The sequence below is a fragment of the Ylistrum balloti genome, unplaced genomic scaffold, assembly GCF_031769215.1.
Source record: "Ylistrum balloti isolate Yb309-2 unplaced genomic scaffold, AGI_CSIRO_Ybal_v1 Utg371086, whole genome shotgun sequence".
In the NCBI taxonomy this organism is placed as follows: Eukaryota; Metazoa; Mollusca; class Bivalvia; order Pectinida; family Pectinidae; genus Ylistrum; species Ylistrum balloti.
Window position 1 is genome coordinate 72053 of NW_026782599.1, and position 20699 is coordinate 92751.

At 37.9% G+C, this 20699-nt stretch overlaps 1 protein-coding gene across 1 annotated transcript in view; it reads left to right on the plus strand.

The window, feature by feature from the left end:
* Positions 1–1025: 1025 nt before the first annotated feature.
* Positions 1026–20699, plus strand: part of LOC132560618 (major facilitator superfamily domain-containing protein 6-like) — a 29144-nt gene continuing 9470 nt past the window's right edge. Inside the window, exons 1-2 of the mRNA XM_060225282.1 lie at positions 1026–1515; positions 1612–2814. Coding sequence (XP_060081265.1) covers positions 1026–1515; positions 1612–2814 — 1693 coding nt within the window. The remainder of the gene's footprint in view (positions 1516–1611; positions 2815–20699) is intronic.

Genomic DNA, 20699 nt, shown 5'->3' on the forward strand with positions numbered 1-20699 from the left:
TTATATAGGAAGTCCTGAGTAGTCCTCAGGACCCTAGAAATACCCTTATATAAGCTGTCTATTTATGTATCGACCCGCCTAGCTCCTCATGAGGCATGCTGGAGTGCCGCCGATAAATCACGACCATTTAGCCCAATCCCTGTATAGATACAGAAGTAGTCTCGCTCTGGTGTAGCCGCCACACATTGACTCAGCTCGGTAACTGTTCGGCAATGCTTAAGGTTTGTCATAAGGATGTTGTATCAATTATTGGTTAAATCTGCGGATATTTAGAGCTATTATCTACCAATAACTAATACTACATGCTTTGGTGTTTATATTCCTCCGTTCTGTAAGATATCGACATTTGTACGGAGATGTATTTGTTTCATACTGTATGTGTAATGATAAATATATATTAATTTACACACATTCTATAGATATTCTTATGATATATTGAATAGTTTGTTTACCATTAATGTAAACATTTGTCATATTTCCGGTAACTATGTTTTAGGCTCACCTGCCAAGGCGCACACAAGCAACGTAGAGAACACGACTGCCAGGATCAATTTTTCGGAAAAGACCAAACACGAAAATCAATTAGGCGTTCAAGGCGGATAACACTCCTGGATATTACCGTGGTTTATATATTTCCATAATTCGAGGATCCGGCTATTTATCCTTGCGTTCTACGAAGAATAAGTTGGTATTGAATATTAACAGTTCTGCATGGGATCTGCACGAATGTAGCTTTACGCCATAAAAGCCTACAGTTTGTATGGTACCAACGTAAATGCCTGTTATTTATACAGAAGGCCCTGCTCAATCTACAGACACAGTTATTGTTATTGGAGTGTCCTCGGCATAGGGTCTAGTGGAACTCTTATCGAGGGAGACAATAAACGACGCTTGAGGAAGGTCAAATATTCCAAGGACAGTACTAAGCACATGGAGGTGGGTTTGGAAGGAATTAGCATACTCCTGTATACGTGTTTCTGTCAGTAACATCTGAAAAAAACATTTCAAAGAATTGAAAAAGGAAGATGGCGCCAGAGCTGGACTCCGATGACAGTGATGTCGGGGAGGGAGGGCATCGTGGGGATTGGAACAAGTATAAGGTGCGTTCACAGATCAACGAAGGTTACAATACTTCTCAGAAAAAACGCGACATCATAGATACATTCTTTACGTATGTGAACAGGGATTTACTTATATGTAAACTCTTCTACTTTTTCTTCTTTGCTGCTTTTGGATCTCTGTTTCCGCTCCTTGCTATCTACTTTAAACAACTTGGGATGAATCCAACACAGAGCGGTATTCTGATTGGGTTTAGACCATTCGTTGAGTTTTGCAGTGCTCCATTTTGGGGCAGTTTGGCAGATAGATATAAAAAGGGTAAACACTTGATGTTGTTTTCCCTGTTTTGTTGGATTGTGTTCACGCTGTCGATCGCGTTCGTTAAACCTCCGCCTCATCACTGCGTGGAAACTAATATTACATATAAGATTCAGAGCCCTCCCGGCTACGTGTCACGTGATAGCGTGCTGAGGGGCAGGCGCAGCGTGGAGTATGGACGTACAGTCAGTGAGGACATGTCACGAGAGTTGCCAAAGCGGGAAAAAGGTATAGGTAATATGGTTGATATGATGAACAAAAGTGAAGGTGTAGCATACAATGTGGCTGGAAAGGCTGGCAGTAAAAACCCACATGATGATTATGTGAAATTCCAACCCTTAACAGCAAAACCTTCAGTCAAAACAACGATACAAGTAAAACCGACCCCGAAGACCCAGCTTTCGCATGCAATTCCCACCACCGCCACCATGCCGCACGAGGCCGCCGTTGCCAAGACTGGGGCAGCCGGCGCCCCGAAGGGTAGCTACATCAAACCGAAATACAGCACCGTGTACTATGAAAAGCATGCTGTTCAGGACGTGTTCTTCACGCTCCTGTTGCTCGTGGTTATAGGTGAGTTCTTCAGTGCTCCAGCTATAACTTTCGCCGATTCTGTTACACTCGCTTATCTCGGTGACGATACTGATAACTATGGCAGACAAAGGATGTTCGGTTCTCTCGGATGGGGATTCTCTATGTTCTTTGTCGGTTTGGCGTTGGATCAGTCGACGACTTTTCCAAATCACCCATGTGGACTACAACATCAAGCAGAAAAGGACTACACGATCTGCTTCGCGGTTTTCTCGGTGTTGATGAGCTGTGCCCTATTCACGGCCACCCAATTTAAATTCGACCATCGGCATGGCGGTGGAAAGGACTTCCAGCTCGTGGAATTCGTGGAAAAGGTCAAGGACAGAGTTATGGAAACGATAACTGGAAAGCGTCCATTGGACAGAGGAAGTCTGTTTCGAGATGAAGAAGATGACGACATCGACTATCTCGAATCAAAGGCAACAATGCAGAAACAGATGGAGACGGGTAATACTGTTGATCCTTATAACGAAGGGGACCCAAATAAATTACAACAGCCGAATGGAAACGGTAAAAATATTCAAATATCACTAGAGACTCGTCAGGACATGGTGTCAGACGTCACAAAGAAACCAGTGAGCATTACAGGACAGGATGAAGATGAGGATGAGCCATTTTTGGGAAGATGGATTGCCGTCATGAGAATGCTTTCAACTTATAAATACATATCAGTGTTATTTGTGTCCTGGTTCATGGGGTTTGGGATAGGCCTAATTTTTACCTTCCTCTTCTGGCACCTTCAGGACTTGGGAGGCAGTCCAACTCTTTTCGGAGTTGCTTCGGTCTTCAACCATATATCTGAACTGCTGGCCTACTTTCTCAGTCGGAAACTCATCTCACGTATGGGTAAGTCATATATCAGCTATTACTTAACTTTTATTCAACCAAGAACGTGTTTTTTTTCTCCGAAGTAAACTCCCTTTCTGACCTGGCTACTTAAGAGACTGACTGGCACGTAGCCTGCATATCTCACCGTTGAATCCAGTAAATGATACAGTGTTTTCTCCACCCTATATGACCAGTTCAGACAAATTGTTAAGTGACATGATTCTGACGCAGACGGGTCCTCTAGGTCACATGAATTATAAATAAGACTTGGATATTTTACTTAATCTCCTTGTTCTATTATATTTCACCGTGTCACCGGGGATTTGTCTTGCTGCTGATCTTATCAGTACCGCCAGCCGTCCACGTCTGCAATATATAACAATTTCAATTTTATGTGATTTCATGTTTCCTATAAAAGTTATATAAAGCAATTTAAGAAGTATAATCCTGTCAATGAATTAGCCTCGCCTTTCCTGTCGACGATGATATCATATTCTTCATCGAACTGACATCTGATTGTCAATTACTGAAGAATAAACGTGATATAAAACCTTACAAGTTCAATCCTTATCATGGCATTTTACAAAAGCTCTGTTCCTTAACCTCGTTTTATAACCTTTCAATAGTGCGGGACAGGTCTACGCGAGTAGTAATTCAATAAATGTGTAAACTTAAGTTGTTTTGGGTCTCGTTAGTTACAGATCGATCGTCCCGAACACACTTAGCACGTAAACCAATAAATCAATCAGTGGTCGATTATTTAATTACTACTCCAACACGCGAGATCAACTTTCCTGGATTATCGATTACAAAAAACAAGTTCGTTTCCGTACATTACTGAATAAACCCCGCGTCAGACCTACGTTACGTCTGATTCCACCATACACTGTAACAGACTACCTAACCCCGGGTCAGACCTACGTTACGTCCTAACCCCGCGCCAGACCTACGTTACGTCTGATTCCACCATACACTGTAACAGACTACCTAACCCCGGGTCAGACCTACGTTACGTCCTAACCCCGCGCCAGACCTACGTTACGTCTGATACCATCATACACTGTAAACAGACTACCTAACCCCGCGTCAGACCTACGTTACGGTTGATTCCATCATACACTGTAAACAGACTACCTAACCTCGCGTTAGACCTACGTTACGTCTGATTCCATCATACACTGTAAACAGACTACCTAACTCCGCGTCAGACCTACGTTACGTCTGATTCCATCATACACTGTAAACAGACTACCTAACCTCGCGTTAGACCTACGTTACGTCTGATTCCATCATACACTGTAAACAGACTACCTAACCCCGCGTCAGACCTACGTTACGTCCTAACCCCGCGTCAGACCTACGTTACGTCTGATTCCATCATACGCTCATAACAGGCTACCAAACCCTGGATGAAAGCGCGCGAGGGGTGATACTGATTGAGGAAAGCGGAATATCTGGGGAAACCCACGTGGTCGGGCAGGTGACCCATTACCTTTTCAGATCCTTTCCGAGAATCGAACCCCGATCGTTACCACTACGCCACCCGACCACTCAAGATATTGATACATGTATTCCGTATCAGCATCGTATATAGCACAACACATCAAATATATATACATATGATATAATTCTACACTTTTAACAGTAACACGACATCATATCTAACTACACCTCAGAACCATGAGAAACAGATGAGAATATAAAGTATGATATTTATCTGTTCACTTTCAGCAAATTGTTTTGTGTCTCTTAACCTTGCAAAGGAAAAAAATCGAAATGGTACCTTAAATTTTATATAACTGACTTCATTTCACTCAGCCTAAACAAAATCGAAAATAAAACCGAAAATAAACGTTTGACAACTAAATTTACTATTGATGAAATAGGATAATAAGTGAGTTTCTTTTTCAGGTTGATGAAAAGTTGTCCGATAGATTTCCATTTCAATGAGAGTCAAAAATAACATAATGAACGAACTTCGGCACAGTAATTTAAGTAAATGTTGCTAAAAACATTCCTTTTCATGTCTTTTTCTTATCGTCTTCTATAAAGGACCCCAAGCATTATATTGCTTTCAGTTGACATACCTATACAATATAAAGGACTTACCTCTGTAATATAAATCCCAACTGACAATATCCCTACATCATTAGCAGTTCATGAGTTGGTAATGTGCCAAAGAGGTGTCATACAATCGATATTAGAACGTCATATACAATATCGATATTATGACGTCATATAAAATTTCGATATTATGACGTCATATATAATATCGATATTACGACGTCATATACAATATCGATATTACGTCGTCATATACAATATCGATATTACGACGTCATATACAATATGAATATTATGACGTCATGTATAATATCAATATTACGACGTCATATACGATATTAATATTATGAAGTCATGTACAATATCGATATTACGACGTCATATACAATATCGATATTACGTCATATACAATATCGTACGACGTCATATACAATATGAATATTATGACGTCATGTATAATATCAATATTACGACGTCATATACGATATTAATATTATGAAGTCATGTACAATATCGATATTACGACGTCATATACAATATCGATATTACGACGTCATATACAATATCAATATTATGACGTCATGTACAATATCGAAATTATTTTATGCTGACGTCTCAAAAAGCCATAATATAGCAATTTAACAGAAAAAAATATGTGATAAGTGACAACATGACGTCAAAACCAGTACAAAATGAGACAAAACTTAATTTTCATACACGCTGTATATCTATGCCATGACAGTTTGAAAGGGTGAAGCCAACCACTGTGATTGTAGGGTAAACATACCCGAAAGATTGTAACATAAGATATATTTCAATTATTATTAATTCTAACCTGTTTGTCGTAAGAAGAGCCCTCCACTGTGCGAGCTGACTTACAATTTAAAACAAGTAAATTATATTATGATAGATGAGACAATCTATACTAAGCATAATCGAATAATCCTGTTCTCCTGTCCCTATGAGCATCAGCAACACATCCATTCACTCCATCGGGAAAAAATTACCTTGAGAAGCTTGCTGTGTTTAATGGAAGTTATTTCCCGGAAGAAGTTACGAGCAAACAGGAAATCTTTGTAGTGTTGCGTCTGTTTGTATGTAAATTTCTGTTTTTCGTCCAATGAAAATCGCTTGCTAGAGAGATAATATTAATCTTTACTTGGCGAAGCACATAACAACAAAATCAATGTCAACATAACGGATGACCGAAATATATAACTCATAGATATATTAATGTCTTTTTTATTTTCCTAAAATTTCGGAGATATAAAATAACTGATCAAATCTGCACCAAAAAAAGTACATTAAAAATGTGTCAGCTGCATACTCTATACCAAGAGTTTTGTCCACTTAGACTGCGCACGCGCTTTTTGTCTTGTTTTGCTATTTAAGACGGCACTTTCTGATGTAAAGACCGTAAATGGGGGTCATAGTTACAACCAATAGCAGTCCTACTCGATACATTAAACAACATTAAGAACCATTACAAATCGGCATTACTATTCAATAAGACATAACGAGACCGTGTCGTGAAACATAAAGCCGAAAGCGCATGCGTCAACAAGATCAAACCGTATCTCACTAAAGGACTGATCTGAGTAAACACATCCACAGATCCAAATTAAATCATCACCATTTTCAGCTCTAAGGCATTTGGATTCCAGAAGGAACATGTAATGTTCGTGCAAACATGCGGGTTTAACTGGTGCTCGACACTGTAACTAGACGCTAAATAAAACAACAACGGTATCATTGCTAACAAATCAATTAGACGGCGTTCGTCCTGGTCCTGTGGCGACGCTCAATCGGGAGCTTTATCGATGTTCCATGTTTGGGAATCAGGATGGATTAGATGGTTCAGATTTCGAGATGTTTCAAGAAATAAATCGAGAACAATTGAGTTTGGAGTAGATAATACTATACGGGATCTAAAACCAGGGAGTTCTAGCTTAATGCAATGTTGTTTCCACTAAATCCATCCATAATTTGGTTTGGAGTAAATTAAGGTTGATCAAAATCTTCGCCAGATTACCATATTTTGTTCGATTGCATTTTAAGGTTGTATGGTAATTTTAAAAGGTAGTAATCTAACACCAGAGAGTTCCACAGTGGATCTGTGTAGCCATGTGAGATTACCATATTTTGTTAAACGAATATGCATTTTAAGGTTGTATGGTAATTTTAAAAGGTAGTAATCTAACACCAGAGAGTTCCACAGTGGATCTGTGTAGCAATATATTCCCACATTTCCGGACATGTGAGGTCATATAATTCTTCACCATCATACTTTCAAATTTGGTGGTAAACATTGATTAGAATATAGCAAGTGATATGATAGGACACGAGATACAGAGACAGTGGTATGATAGGACACGAGATACAGAGACAGTGGTATGATAGGACACGAGATACAGAGACAGTGGTATGATAGGACATGGTATGTTTGATAATGTCATGGCCCTTATACATGGACATTACCTGAAGTTCATGGCTTTACTCCTTTACTGAACGGCTGCGACAAACATCTGCATACTTTACACGTGAGTTAATATCGTTTTATTTATTCAAGGATAAGAGGATAATTACAATATTACTACACACAGGGCTTCTGCGGATGTTTAACTGGCAAAATTACTCGTAAGAGGTCAATATAGTCGATAAAACAGTTTTGTTTTCCATTCACATTCAATGGAAGTATCCTTTAGGCTTCAAGGGATTTTGATGTAGTAAATAACATTCACTTAGTTCTAACCTTCTGTAGATTTATAGTGTTATATCTGTAAAAATATAAAAACAACAGAGGAAATTGAGTTATAAATTCATGATGTTTCCCTTCGCGTGAGAGCTGTGAGCTTATTTCAATTTCCTTCTGTGTATCGCAGTTCTTTGTCGGTCTTTCGCATTGATTTTTTCATGACTTACATTATTTCTTGTAGATCCCCAGGTTGCATGTAAACTGTTATATACATACCAAAGATTTATCGATTACTCGCTCCTGGTAAAGTCAAATATATACTGTTGGGTTCCATACTATACGTACTGGCGAAATTCGTTCGCAATATTAATACGCTTTTCACGCTTCTCAATATAATCGATCTATTGATGAACAGGAAACTCGAGTCTGATGGATGGCATGCTCTCAACAGAATGAAGTGGTTATTAATCAATGTCCTGTCAACTCTTTAATCCTGTGAAGTTGTAGTCAGAGCGTCAGAGAGATAGAGAGAGAGTTACAGTGGGGGTGGGAATAATCTACGTGTTCTAGCATAGCCATACGAATCCCTCTTGGTAACAGATCATTTTTTGCAGAGCTCGCAATACAAGGCATGTATATATATCTCTTGGCCTAATGGGTTCTTTTATATAGTGTGATTAAGACAAATTCCTATCCGGTCCCCAGCATCATCTGATCTTGTCTTCTCTGAACCTGCCATGCCAAGTTCTGCACGAAAATACAAAATGTCTAGTCAACAGAGGTGAATATTCAGTTGTTCTCTAATAATAAAAAGTCGAGTTAATAAAATCCATTTTTCATACGATTTTAGAAATTTCGCCGGACTGATGAATATTGCCAAATAAGATAAGTATCGTTAACACAACTGCCATGTTGATATGTATTTTTCAGATCCAATGACGTCATTGTAAAAATGGCTGACGATGGCGTGGATATATATTTTTTTTCCTGTTTAATTTAGTAACTTCTGCTAATAATGCGAAAACGATGTCGTATGTACCTTCATCTGCTGTGAATTTTTGTAATCCTGAAATAGTGTCTACATCATCTCTAAATATTGAAATACCTTACGTTAAACTCATGCTTAGGACATATAACAGATGCGCTATCAACATGAAAAAAATATACATTTGATAATTTGATTTGGTTATTCTAATTAAAGAGATCGTTCAACTTTAGTTACTTCAGTATCATTGAGTATCGGATTCTTCCATGTCGTTGATAGAGAAATCTGAATGATGTTTCATTCTCGGAGTCTAGAAAAGTCCTTCAAATTCACTTTTAGATATATTGATGACGTTGAACTTAACAGAAGAACAATTTTATTGGCTACGTCATTGTATTTACCCACAAAAAAAATTCTTCTACATCAGCCGACGATCTAACAAGCTTAACACAATTCGATGTCGTCGATAAAGCACCCGAACACCTGGTCATATTATCATGGTGATTTTTTTATGCCCGCTGATAGAAAGTCGGGGGCATATTGTTTTTGTACCGTCTGTTTTTCAGTCTGTCTGTTTGTTTGTCTCTTGTCAAATGTAACCTTGTCCATAACTATTGCACCATAAGAGGTGGAGCTGTCATATTTGGCATGTTTGTTGCTTGTGACAAGACCTTTCCGGTGGTACTAAACTTGTTGACCATGTAACCATGACTGTGACCTTTGATCTACATTTGACCTTTTAATAAAACATTTGCCATAACGATTGCACCGTAAAAGATAGGACTTTCATATATGGCATGTGTGTTCCTGGGCAACATGCAAACTCAAGTTTAAAGTGATTTTTACTTGTAATGAAGTAAAAAAAAAACATTCCCCAATGAAGACATTTGTGTTTCACAAAGTTCGCATGCAATTAGCACATGTCTTAAACAGTACATTTTTAATATCCCACTTTAGAATTTTGTTTCAACCGCAGGCATAGTGTTTCATAAACACATCTTGTTTTTTCAAGAGTTTTCGTGTAAATCTTTTCTTTAATCATATTGTTCCTTCTATAGTTTTATCGAATTTATGTTGATATTTGATTCCGTTCTCATGTCGGTATTTTTTTAGTGTTTTTATATAAAGGTTGTATTCTAGAGGCCACGTGATACATTACTTTCGTGACGAATTAGATATCTGGTATTATAAGGTAACACTCTGACCAATAAAATCTTAAGTTATGTAGGTAGCCTGACATATCTTGGGTCAAAATTCCTTTATTTCTTCAGAAATTAAATTCGCGATTATCAAAAAATGTTTTTACATCAAGTTCTTACAACACTGTCAACGAATCTTAAGGTACTCGGATGCTTTGGGTTTGTGAACTGTTAAGTAGATATATATACTTAATATATTTATTTTTATATATCTATTTTGAAATAAGAAAAAGAACTTGATTTTAAGATTCCATTGATAATCGGTGTTTGAGAATTCATGCCAGCCTCTCAGCAACGAGATTCGCGTGTGGATTTTCTGACTGGAAACAACCTCTTTGGTACCACTGTTGAAAGAGAATGGTTTTATGAGTGGAAACAATTTCCCTGGAGAGATGACGAAGGTGACTTTTATCACAATGATGTCTGCTAATCCAGGCTCGGTAGGAGCGGAACAGTCAGCATGGTTACAATAAATCCGGTGTCTTTTCAAATCGCTTTTGATACTGGTGCGTGGGTATACACAAACTAACACTATTTCCCTTGATACCAGAATGTGTCACCTTATTATTCCGATAGGCCATTATCGTCTAGCTAAGTAAGTACATTTCTAACCAATGTAGGCGTTCATGTGCTCATAAAATGGCATCCTACAAGTCGAAAGAAATGTTTCTGATTAGTCATCTTTACAAAGGTAGCTGCACGTGCCTGACAACATATCTTCGAAGTGATTGTTAACATCTTAAATAAGAAATGACCAGTCATGATAGAGATTGTGGACATTGTATATAAAACAATCACACCCACGCCTGGTTCTGTCTTATTTCACATAACAGGCAATAATCGTTACGAATGCACCATATGTGGAGTAACGGGGTTTATGAATTGCGTCTCTATTGGGAAAATGGTGAAACAGAGCATTTCCTAACCCAGGGTCCCCAGGGTTCCCATTTTCAGAACCTGTATTATTCCTGAACGTTAAAGGTCTTTATCATAAAAATACCATTTCTATATGAATTCAAATCATTGTATAAAATAAGAAAATATCTTCAACAACTATAGATGTATTCAGACCGTATCCTTTCCGTAACTTTTATGCCACGTGGAGAACAATTTGAATAATTCAAAATTGAAAACTTAAAAATTATGAAAATTCATAAATTCGGGGTTATTGCACCTGTCTTTTGGGTATTGACATATATATTTGATGACTTTGTGTTGTATTTTCCTCAGTTGCCTCCAACTGCAATTTTTCGATAATTTCAGCACTCACTTGTGTGTCTTTCGTATATTTTTCAAATAAAAAATCGACTAAACGATAAGGTTGTCCGTGATGCTTAAACGTTTGAAAGAGTCAGTATTGCAAAGCTTCTAAACAACCATGCTCAAACGATAAACTCTCTTATCTAGTACGTAGATTGTTTTATACCTATTTTTTACTCCGTCACTTTACCTAATTCATGATCTTTTTTCACAACTGGAAAAAAATCATTTTATACATAAGCACAATTTCTGGAAATTAATTTATGCCCGAAATCTCGTTGATGTGAGAGATTTGATACACAGAAAGGAGAGACGTCACTGAAAAGGTGTTCATAGCAAACGTTGGATATAACATTATGGATAGATATCCCCTTGACGAGTGAGGTTCAACACACAGTTAACATGTTCACCACATGAAAGATACTTTACACAGTAAAACGATACGTTCTATGATGTGAAACAATAACAATCACAACATCGATATATGGCCATGCCAACAGACAGTTGCTGCCGATTCTTAATGGCGATTTTTAATCAGAACATCAAGTAATTTCATACGTGATTACTCCCTCCGTCGTTTTCGCTTCAGCGATTTTCTGAGAAGCGAGGCTCTAAAAGGGAGATATCATAGTCATCGGCGCCGTGGTATTGAACTACGTCTATCTTTGATGCTGCAGCACACAAAATGTCTACACCACAAATAAACTAGAAACTTCCAGCCCCTCAGTTGATGTTATTGGGAGGTAGAATCCTTGGCAGACAACACCTAATTGGTAATAGAAGGGATGCTATCTTTTCTGTGACACTTACATGCAGTTATGCACCGAAGCAGATTTTTTTTTTACAATGTTTACATATTCTCTGAAAAGGAAGAATTGTCGTAAATCGTAGTATTAAAAACAAACATATTTCAAATTCACCACGTTTATGAAATAATTAAATGGGGTTGAAACAGTTGCGATGTGAGCGTCGTACGCAGGTTTTGAAAGATGGCAGTGAAACCCATTATAAGTTCCGAGCGGATTTCTGGCTCAACAATACATTTAGCATATCTAAATGTTGGATAGGATGATTAATATGCTACTTGCGTCCATCTTAATCCACGCCGTGCATGTTGTTTTCTCTGTTGTTGGCGATATGCCTATAATTTCTGCCCGCCTAACCAATAGTTCCTGTTACTTCACAGACTTTCATTTGTGGGCAGCTTTCTTCCACTTGAAAAATGTTTTCTTCTGCATTGCAGCTGCAATCCTTCATATTTGGTCTTCATTGGAGTTTTTTTAAAAGTGTTGCCTTATCTTCCATTCCGTGGCACTGAGGACCATCACCGGTCTGACATGTTGGTATTATGACAGATGTCCCTGATTCAGGCCCTCTAAAACAAAATAATAATGAATCGATACATTACATCGTTTTCGAAAATTGTCATATGCTTTGTACTGGTTTCATTACGACGCCATTAAGACAGCAGATGTTGCGTAGGCGTTATATATCAACCAAAACATGTAACAACGAGCCATCCTTGGTACAACAACTGACGCTGCAGAAATCATCCCCGCCATCATTAGATAATGTTTTTGTTTGAACCATACTTTTTCTCTCTATGGTGGTTATTGAAATGCAGGCAGGAGTCCTTTGTCTGTTCGTCTTCTTGTGTCTGATAAGCGTTGTATGTTTAACTCATTCCACTTGTGTTTTAGTTTCGAGGAAGTCTACATAGTTGGTTTGTGATTTATTCCTAGCACTTTGGCCAGCGAGTGTTCCGGTGATCACAAGAATCACCAGATGACCGCATGACGACGAAGATGCCTCTAGAACGGTCAGATGCGTAGATACCATATGGAATAATTGTGTTGTATATTTTTGGTCGGTGCTTTCGTGAGTAAAGTGAAGAGCGATTTAACACCAGCTACTTATGTCATATCTGTTGGTAAACTTGCTTCCCCTTCAACTTGTCTATCTTATAATCAGGTTGTCACCATGAGTAGTGTCTCCTTCATCGCTCCTTGTTTACACAGATTTGATGGAACCAGGTACAGGAAAAAGTATGATCAAAGTAGCAGGCGTATTTCTAGAGAACCTCGTGGAAAGTGCCGAAACGTTTGAGGAAGGAGGACCTACCTGGTGACGGGACTAGCCAGACCTACCCGGGGACGGGACTGGCCAGACCTACCTGGGGACGGGACTGTGTCAGCATTGGATTGATCCAATGTGTCAAAGGCCTAGATATTCTGCGCTTGCTATAAACTAACAAGTAAACGCCATGGCCCCATCCCTACCGCTCCACCACCACCACCACCCTACCCAGGTTTAATTCTATATGAGGTATTCTCTGCGCAGTATTACGTTGATACATCTCTACATGTCGCACCTGGAATTGTTTTGTAAGTGAGAAATTGTCCAAATGTTACCAAACGTGACACGATGTGACAGATGTTCGATAACCCGTAGACAAGAACAGCGGTTCGCACATAAATTCCCATTAAATTTCTGACATTGTTATTTTTACTAGTTAACAAAGTTATTTTTCTAGCGTCAAAAAGAGGTTACTTTCCCCGTGTATCAGACTACCTCTCGGGAGAGTTTACGGCAGCTGACAGTAGCACGATGGAAATAATGGATGTTTTATTTTTTCCGTTACTCCTTAGTACAGAAATCTCAACAGCATTATCGGACCACCAGTGTGTCGCCAAGAGTGAAATAAATATCCCTATTATTGTTCGTAACATTGTCATTAATAACAGCATCTCTGGTAAATAGGGACTAATTCGTCAACAGATGCATTATGCATTCATTTGTTTACATTAAGACAAAGCTTGCTAAAAATACCTGAAACACAATTCACCGAAAAAGTATATGACAGTTTTTTCCAAAAAAATTATATGACTGAATTAAACATTGATTCACAAGATTATAAAATAATGGTTATGTAACATATTTTGTTTTTTCATTTTCGTGACCTAATCTCTTATAAACTCGTGAATTCTAACGCTAGCCCAAAGATGGCGGCCATCTTTCCGGTTGTGGCAGATGATCAACACGAACAATTGACATATCTATTATAACATCATGCTCAGAAGTGTCATCGAAATGGACAGTATGATGATGATAATCTTTGTGACATAATTCGATTCTCCACTTTATGTGAGTTTTATAATGTCAGAATGGCGATGAAGATGATAATCGTTACTATAGGCGATATTTTCAATCAAGGGATCCACTTCCGTTATAATATCACAACTAGATAAAATCATATTTCACATGTCCTTCTTCCTTCACTGGATAATACTGTACAGAATGATACGTAAATCCCAGTTTGAAAGAATCTTACCGATGACTCCGAAAGAGTCGACCGTAATGATGATCAGGGGTCGATGCCTCTCTACCACTTCGTCTCGTGTGAAAACTAAAAGTCATCATCTAATCTCCAGCACGTGCGTGCGATTTTGTCTCGATATGTTAGGAAAGTGAATTATTCTTCAGCATGTCAACACGATTGAAAAATCATTTTACTGGACAAAGCAGTCAGATCATATTTTACAGGAGAGATTGTGGTATTACGATACATGAAAAGTTTTAGTGGCGGGAAAATGATGTCAGTATAACAATTACGTTACATTTAACATTAATTGAAGTTTTACATGGTTTAACTGGACAAATAGTCGCAGCATACAAGATTTTACAACACATCTGGTGACGATATAAGAAGGTTTAACTGGACAAATAGTCGCAGCATACAAGATTTTACAACACATCTGGTGACGATATAAGAAGGTTTAACTGGACAAATAGTCGCAGCATACAAGATTTTACAACACATCTGGTGACGATATAAGAAGGTTTAACTGGACAAATAGTCGCAGCATACAAGATGTTACAACACATCTGATGACAATATAACAAGGTTTAACTGGACAAAGGGTGAAAGTAACACAATCTTTCACTTAACAAAGGCTGACAATGCAAAACAATGTTTAATGAGCAAATGCTGGTAGGATAAAGGAATTAAGAAAAAAATGTTTCTTTTGCAATTTTGTTGCGCAACTGCTCAAATATGAATGCATTGGATGATTCTTCTTGAAATATTTAAGCATTTTAACTGTATTTTAATGAGCAAATGAGGACTATCTTCAGAAATTAAAGTTTTAACTTATAATGTAGATTTTTGTTAACATGCTTTGTCAGTACAAGTCTGACCCGTAGGAAATACTTAACTGCCGGAACAGCCTTATATGGCGGTTATTTGACCCTCTTATCTGCCAATGTAACGACGACAACGTCCCGGCGTAAGACGCATACTGTATCCATTCGGTTCCGCGGAAATTGGTTGGTTGCCAAATAAATATGACGGATTGATCAGGATCCATGAACGATATGATACCATGGACATTAAATTCTGTCGTAGCCGCTTTATCGATAAGTGATTCCATGGATGTTTATGTCAACCGTGATGTAGCCGGGTCTATATTTAGTTACATAACAATTTAACATCATAGGAGCATATCGGAAAAGCGAAGTCAGCCCGAGTTATCAAAGTAATACCCAATCAGCAAATATGAGCAAGCGATCCGTTCATGCTTAGGTCACAGTACAACTGATATGATCTACTTACATATGTTATGCTTCCTTGTGAAGCTGAAACGTCCTGTGGTTGTTTAAGTGAATCACAACACCTTACGTCAACAAATCAAAGTTGTAGTTAGGTTATTGGACGTGGAGATGTCGAGTACTTATATAACGCTTTACGGTTCACTAACAAATGTTCACGTAAATTTACGTATAACATTAATAGAATATACATCTATTTCCCGCCAAAATTTCCTGGTATAATGTATGAAATATGAAGTGAAAACTAATGTACTATATAAAGTTTGTCAGGTGTAATGTATGAAATATGAGGTGAACACGAACGTTCTATCTAAAGACCGTTACGTAACAAGGACTAGTTTCTTTGTGAGAATGCTTCAGGTCGTCAGATTTTTGGTCATTGTGTCGTCCTGTCAAACAAAATCTACATTCCGGTGGTGCGTAATATACACAGTTTTTCAGACTGTCCTTTAATTTGATCAAGCTATAGATTGCACGCTCTGTAGTCTTCTGTGCAACGCTTGAACGAAAATCGAAACGTCTGAGTGACCAAGATGATCTAATTTTAAAGTCCTTCAATTTGCTTGTGTCATGTATTGTCGTATAGATGAGCCTCCAGAAATTGAGCCACTGTTTCGTACTTTTCGATCCTGTCTGCAAAATCCGAGACTAACTTGGTTTTGAAAGCGACACTACAAACTTAGAGACATTATCTCTTACCATCGCGCACTCCCTTTTCAGAGACAACTTCAACAACAGGCAAACAGACGATATCATTATGGAAAATAGCGTCATGTGATAAATGTTGATTAAAAAAATCGTTTCAGACAATTTTTTTCACAAAACAGAACACTTAAATCTGTTGGTTTTTTTTTTTTTTTACATTTTTATGACGCATGTGTGATATGAATCCATACTGTTGGGTTTCCATGAAATCAGAACGCATGCGTTGTGGATCGGTTTGCAGTTTAAGGTGACATACCACCAATTTACTTGTCACGTATAATGAAACGTCTGGTCCGCGCGAAAGCTTTTGGGAAGCTGCCAGGATATTTAAGGCTTTATCAAATATATCTTACTAGATACCGCTGTTTTAATCCATAGTTTGCCAGTAAAAGTCAAGAAACCTAAAAGTAAATGCATGTTTGCTTTTAAGATAGAAATAACTTCACGCACTGTGTTGGTGGCGAGTCTAGAGATGAGTGTGTACCGTTGTTGTCATATAACTTATGAATTCCAGTTTTTACGACAACGCGCCTGTAAAGCATGCTCACTCCGACAAGCGGTCATCTTGGATTTGGACAGTTATAGATTTCCATGGCTATCTCTGAACAAGTACTTGATGGATCGTTCTCAAATTTCATTTGTAGTGACCACTTGGTCTCTTGTTTTACCTTTAGATTTTGGGACTGATCAGAAGACGAACACAGCTGACAGACCGCCATGTTGAATTTTGACAATGGAAGATTTACTTTCCCGTGTAATTGGAATCAGCTGCTCAGCGATTCCATCAGTTGTTGGAATGTTTCGTTAGTGCGTATAACATCCTATGAACGACAATTATTTTTATTGAGCGCAAATAAAGAACAAAAATCCTTTCAAAATGTAAATTTTGTGAAAACTGCAGTTTTTAGCACGACATTTAAAATATCTGTAAAAATGCAATTTACACGCTAATCAATAAGAAAAAAATGAAAATGTATTTCTTGAATAAGAGGATAGAAGAGGAAAGAAGGGGAAAATCCAACCTTTTAAGAAAAAATAAAAATCGAACAATCGTGGACATCAAGATCCCTCTGGGATTTATTGTTCCATGAACTGTCAATATCTATTAGCTAACACGTACCGTATATTTCCTAACGTTCAGCACCCGTAACTCTGCACAATACAAGTATTTGAGGGTGGCGAGTGTTAAGGACACAACAAGGTGGAAACAGTCATGTATACCCTCAGTATTGTGCAAAAAAATCGGAAAGTGTATATAAATAGAATGTTCCTAAGTTATCATGTCAATTCATACATAACCAGGTTTTTAGTCTCTATACTATTGAGCACAATCTAAGTCAGATGAGAGCTTGATTCAATGCTTTTCGCATTCTAATGTTTTTCAAAATGGCGACATAAAAAAGGCAGTTGACACCGACAACATCTAAGTCTGTGTTACCTTATACGTGTTTCGTATGCAAGATTGTTGAGTGTTACGTAACTATATACTTTAGTATACACTGCTTCTGGCTGTTTACTAATTACAGCTAAACGTCTTCCAGATAAACAAACATGATTATTGTTTTGAAAATCATACCAATCGACAAAAATACAAATGTTCCCGAGAAGACAGTAATTACACTGTCCCATGAAATCTGATTGAAAGACGCATCACTTCTTCATTAGATGTTAAATCTCATTAAACTACTTTTACTACAAAAAAGTGAAAAAGTTGAATTTCTAAATCATTCAAATCTATACATTTAAGCTTTTATATATAACGACAGCGCCTAATCTGCGAGATCATACTGATTCACGTTTATGGTGAGACTAGCTACTGTTTCATTTCGCCGTTCTTGGAATTTATCTTGATGACGTCATTTAAACGCATTTTATGTATGCAAATATATATGTCGTGGATGTCGGGATGACGTGGTTGATTAAGCATTGTCGAATTTCTTGGCTGGGCGATTTGGTGCTGTAGATCGTGAGTTCGATGCCCGTATAGCGCACGAGTCGAAAATTGTCTCCCTTCGTCAGTTGTGTTACCGTGTTCAAATATCAATTATAATGTATTTTGAAGCGATGGTTTCAGGTTTTCCTGTCGAAATCGTACTCGTTTTTAATATCACTCGTTAAGGCGACATGGCCATTTACCTGTTACCCAAATGTTCAATTCGACAACGTACAATATTTCCTGATAAGTCTACAGCAACACCAGAGAATAAATCTTCTTTATTTCCTCTTTGAAACTTACCTTACACAGTGTTACTACATAAATAAACAATAAATAGTATATATCGTGTTTATCGATTCCACATGTTCAACTCGGTAGGGTTTAGCCCCGAGTTACGTCGTAATGTCGTGCAGTGTGCATATAAATCTCCCAGCTCCTCTGCCTGTACGGCCATATCTGTTATACTTAAACAGGCCATGTTGGTGGTAGGGTCCCTGAAGGTAGAGTTAATCACCCATTTAACACAGATTCCTTGCAAACGCAATCGGTCCTCCTGCCTCATATCTTGATAATCGATCTGTCGGTATGCAGCAAATTAAGTTCCGGTTTGTTTTGATTAAATTACTTTTAAAAGTTTTAAAACCGACTGATCTGTTTTTTAACTGCATTATGAACTTTTTTGGCAATGGTATTGGTTAAATACACGTGTGTTTGCCTCCTTTACCTCTTAAATCTGACCCGAGCTTCACAAAGGTCCTTTACCTTAAAGACATTCCAAAACATGTATGGTTTCTTGGGAAATCAATACAAGCTTAAAGGAGCTTGCCCTTAACTAGCATTTGTCATTAACTCCACTAAAGCTGCTGAAGGTTAATGAATGCTTGTGAAACTGCAATGAGAGATACGACTCTAAGGACCTGTTTTACATGTGTGTGATACGGTGTATACGGGTCTAGATTGTGCGTGAAATCCATATTGCATTACCATCAGAGGCGACTGTCTTGGAACCTTCATATGTTGTGCTTTCCTCCTCCTCAACAGATCTTATTGAATTCTCATCTTAAATTAGTTACTTGGTATGAACTGGTAAGGAGGTCATCAGTATAATGTGACCGGGTAGATGTCAAACAGTGTCCATGTCATAGCATTTCAGTGCGGTAACACTAAATAAGCGCCAAGGAGCAACCCCGTCTTCCGTTGATGAACTCTCAAAAACCCGTATACATTGGCACATACCTCTCCAATGTTCGTGAAATGTTATTCAACGAAAAGGAAACCATTGACTGAAAGAAATAATAAAAACAGACAAAATGCCCTGTGAATTTACAAAGGAACAAATTTGCAACCAGCACTAGCCTAGTTTATCTTATATTTATGCATCTGGATGCCAAAAACCAGTTAAATACTTATCAACGCATATCACCCGCCAACAAGGCACGTAAAGAGTTCAGTGTTATGGTATTAACTATTGTTGTTACAAAGACGAGAGATGCCTGTCGAGAGTATAAATATTAGAATTTGAAAATAAAATATGTCATATTGATATATGATTATAGATCAGGAATGCATAAGTGTCGAAAGACCATTGCTCCTTTTTGAAACTAGACATTTGAACGGTTTCGTGAAAAAAATATTTATATTGTATTTTTCTAAATAAGTAACAAGGGCCCTGTACAAAGACTCGTAGGATGATTGTATATACGACGAGCCCCAAAAAATTTTATAATATCTGTCACTTCAACAGATTGACCTCGGTCAGTAGCATCATTAGTCTCTACACCACAATCTGCAAAAATCTTAACGCTTGCAATAACACCTAAGTACCGGATGATGCAATGTTCCAGGGACTATTAATTGAGATATACAGATGGGCATTAGCGATTACTCTCTATCGGTAATGAATAATGTTGTTCCTCTTCACCGCTTTCCCGAGAAAATCAGCATCAATCCTCATGGCAGAGATGTACTACTAAGATAGAGCATTTCGGATAGTAAATGACATCTGTTTGTCAAACGTTCAAGTTGCAAGCAACTGCAAGAGACAAAGGACAGTCAGTGGGTGTAGCAGTGGTGCGTTCACATTAATTAGGCGCTCGGCGGATGCCGACGTCTTTTAATAAAATTCTCTCAGATCGTTATATCAAATATATTGTCATACATGGCAATCTGTAACAGCCTATAGATCATTGGATCAATTATCAGAGGTTGATAGACACTCGTCTACAGTCTTGATTACTGAAGACATGTATCATGTGCTGCCATCATTAAAAGAAGTCCTAACTGTTGAAGGCATGTACCATGTGATGCCGTCATTAAAATAATTCAAATCATAACTGTTGAAGACATGTACCGTGTATTGCCATCATTAAAATCATTCAAGTCCTAACTGTTGAAGATATGTACCGTGAGCTGTCGTCCCTGTAAATATTTCATCGTTAATCTTGTATGCCC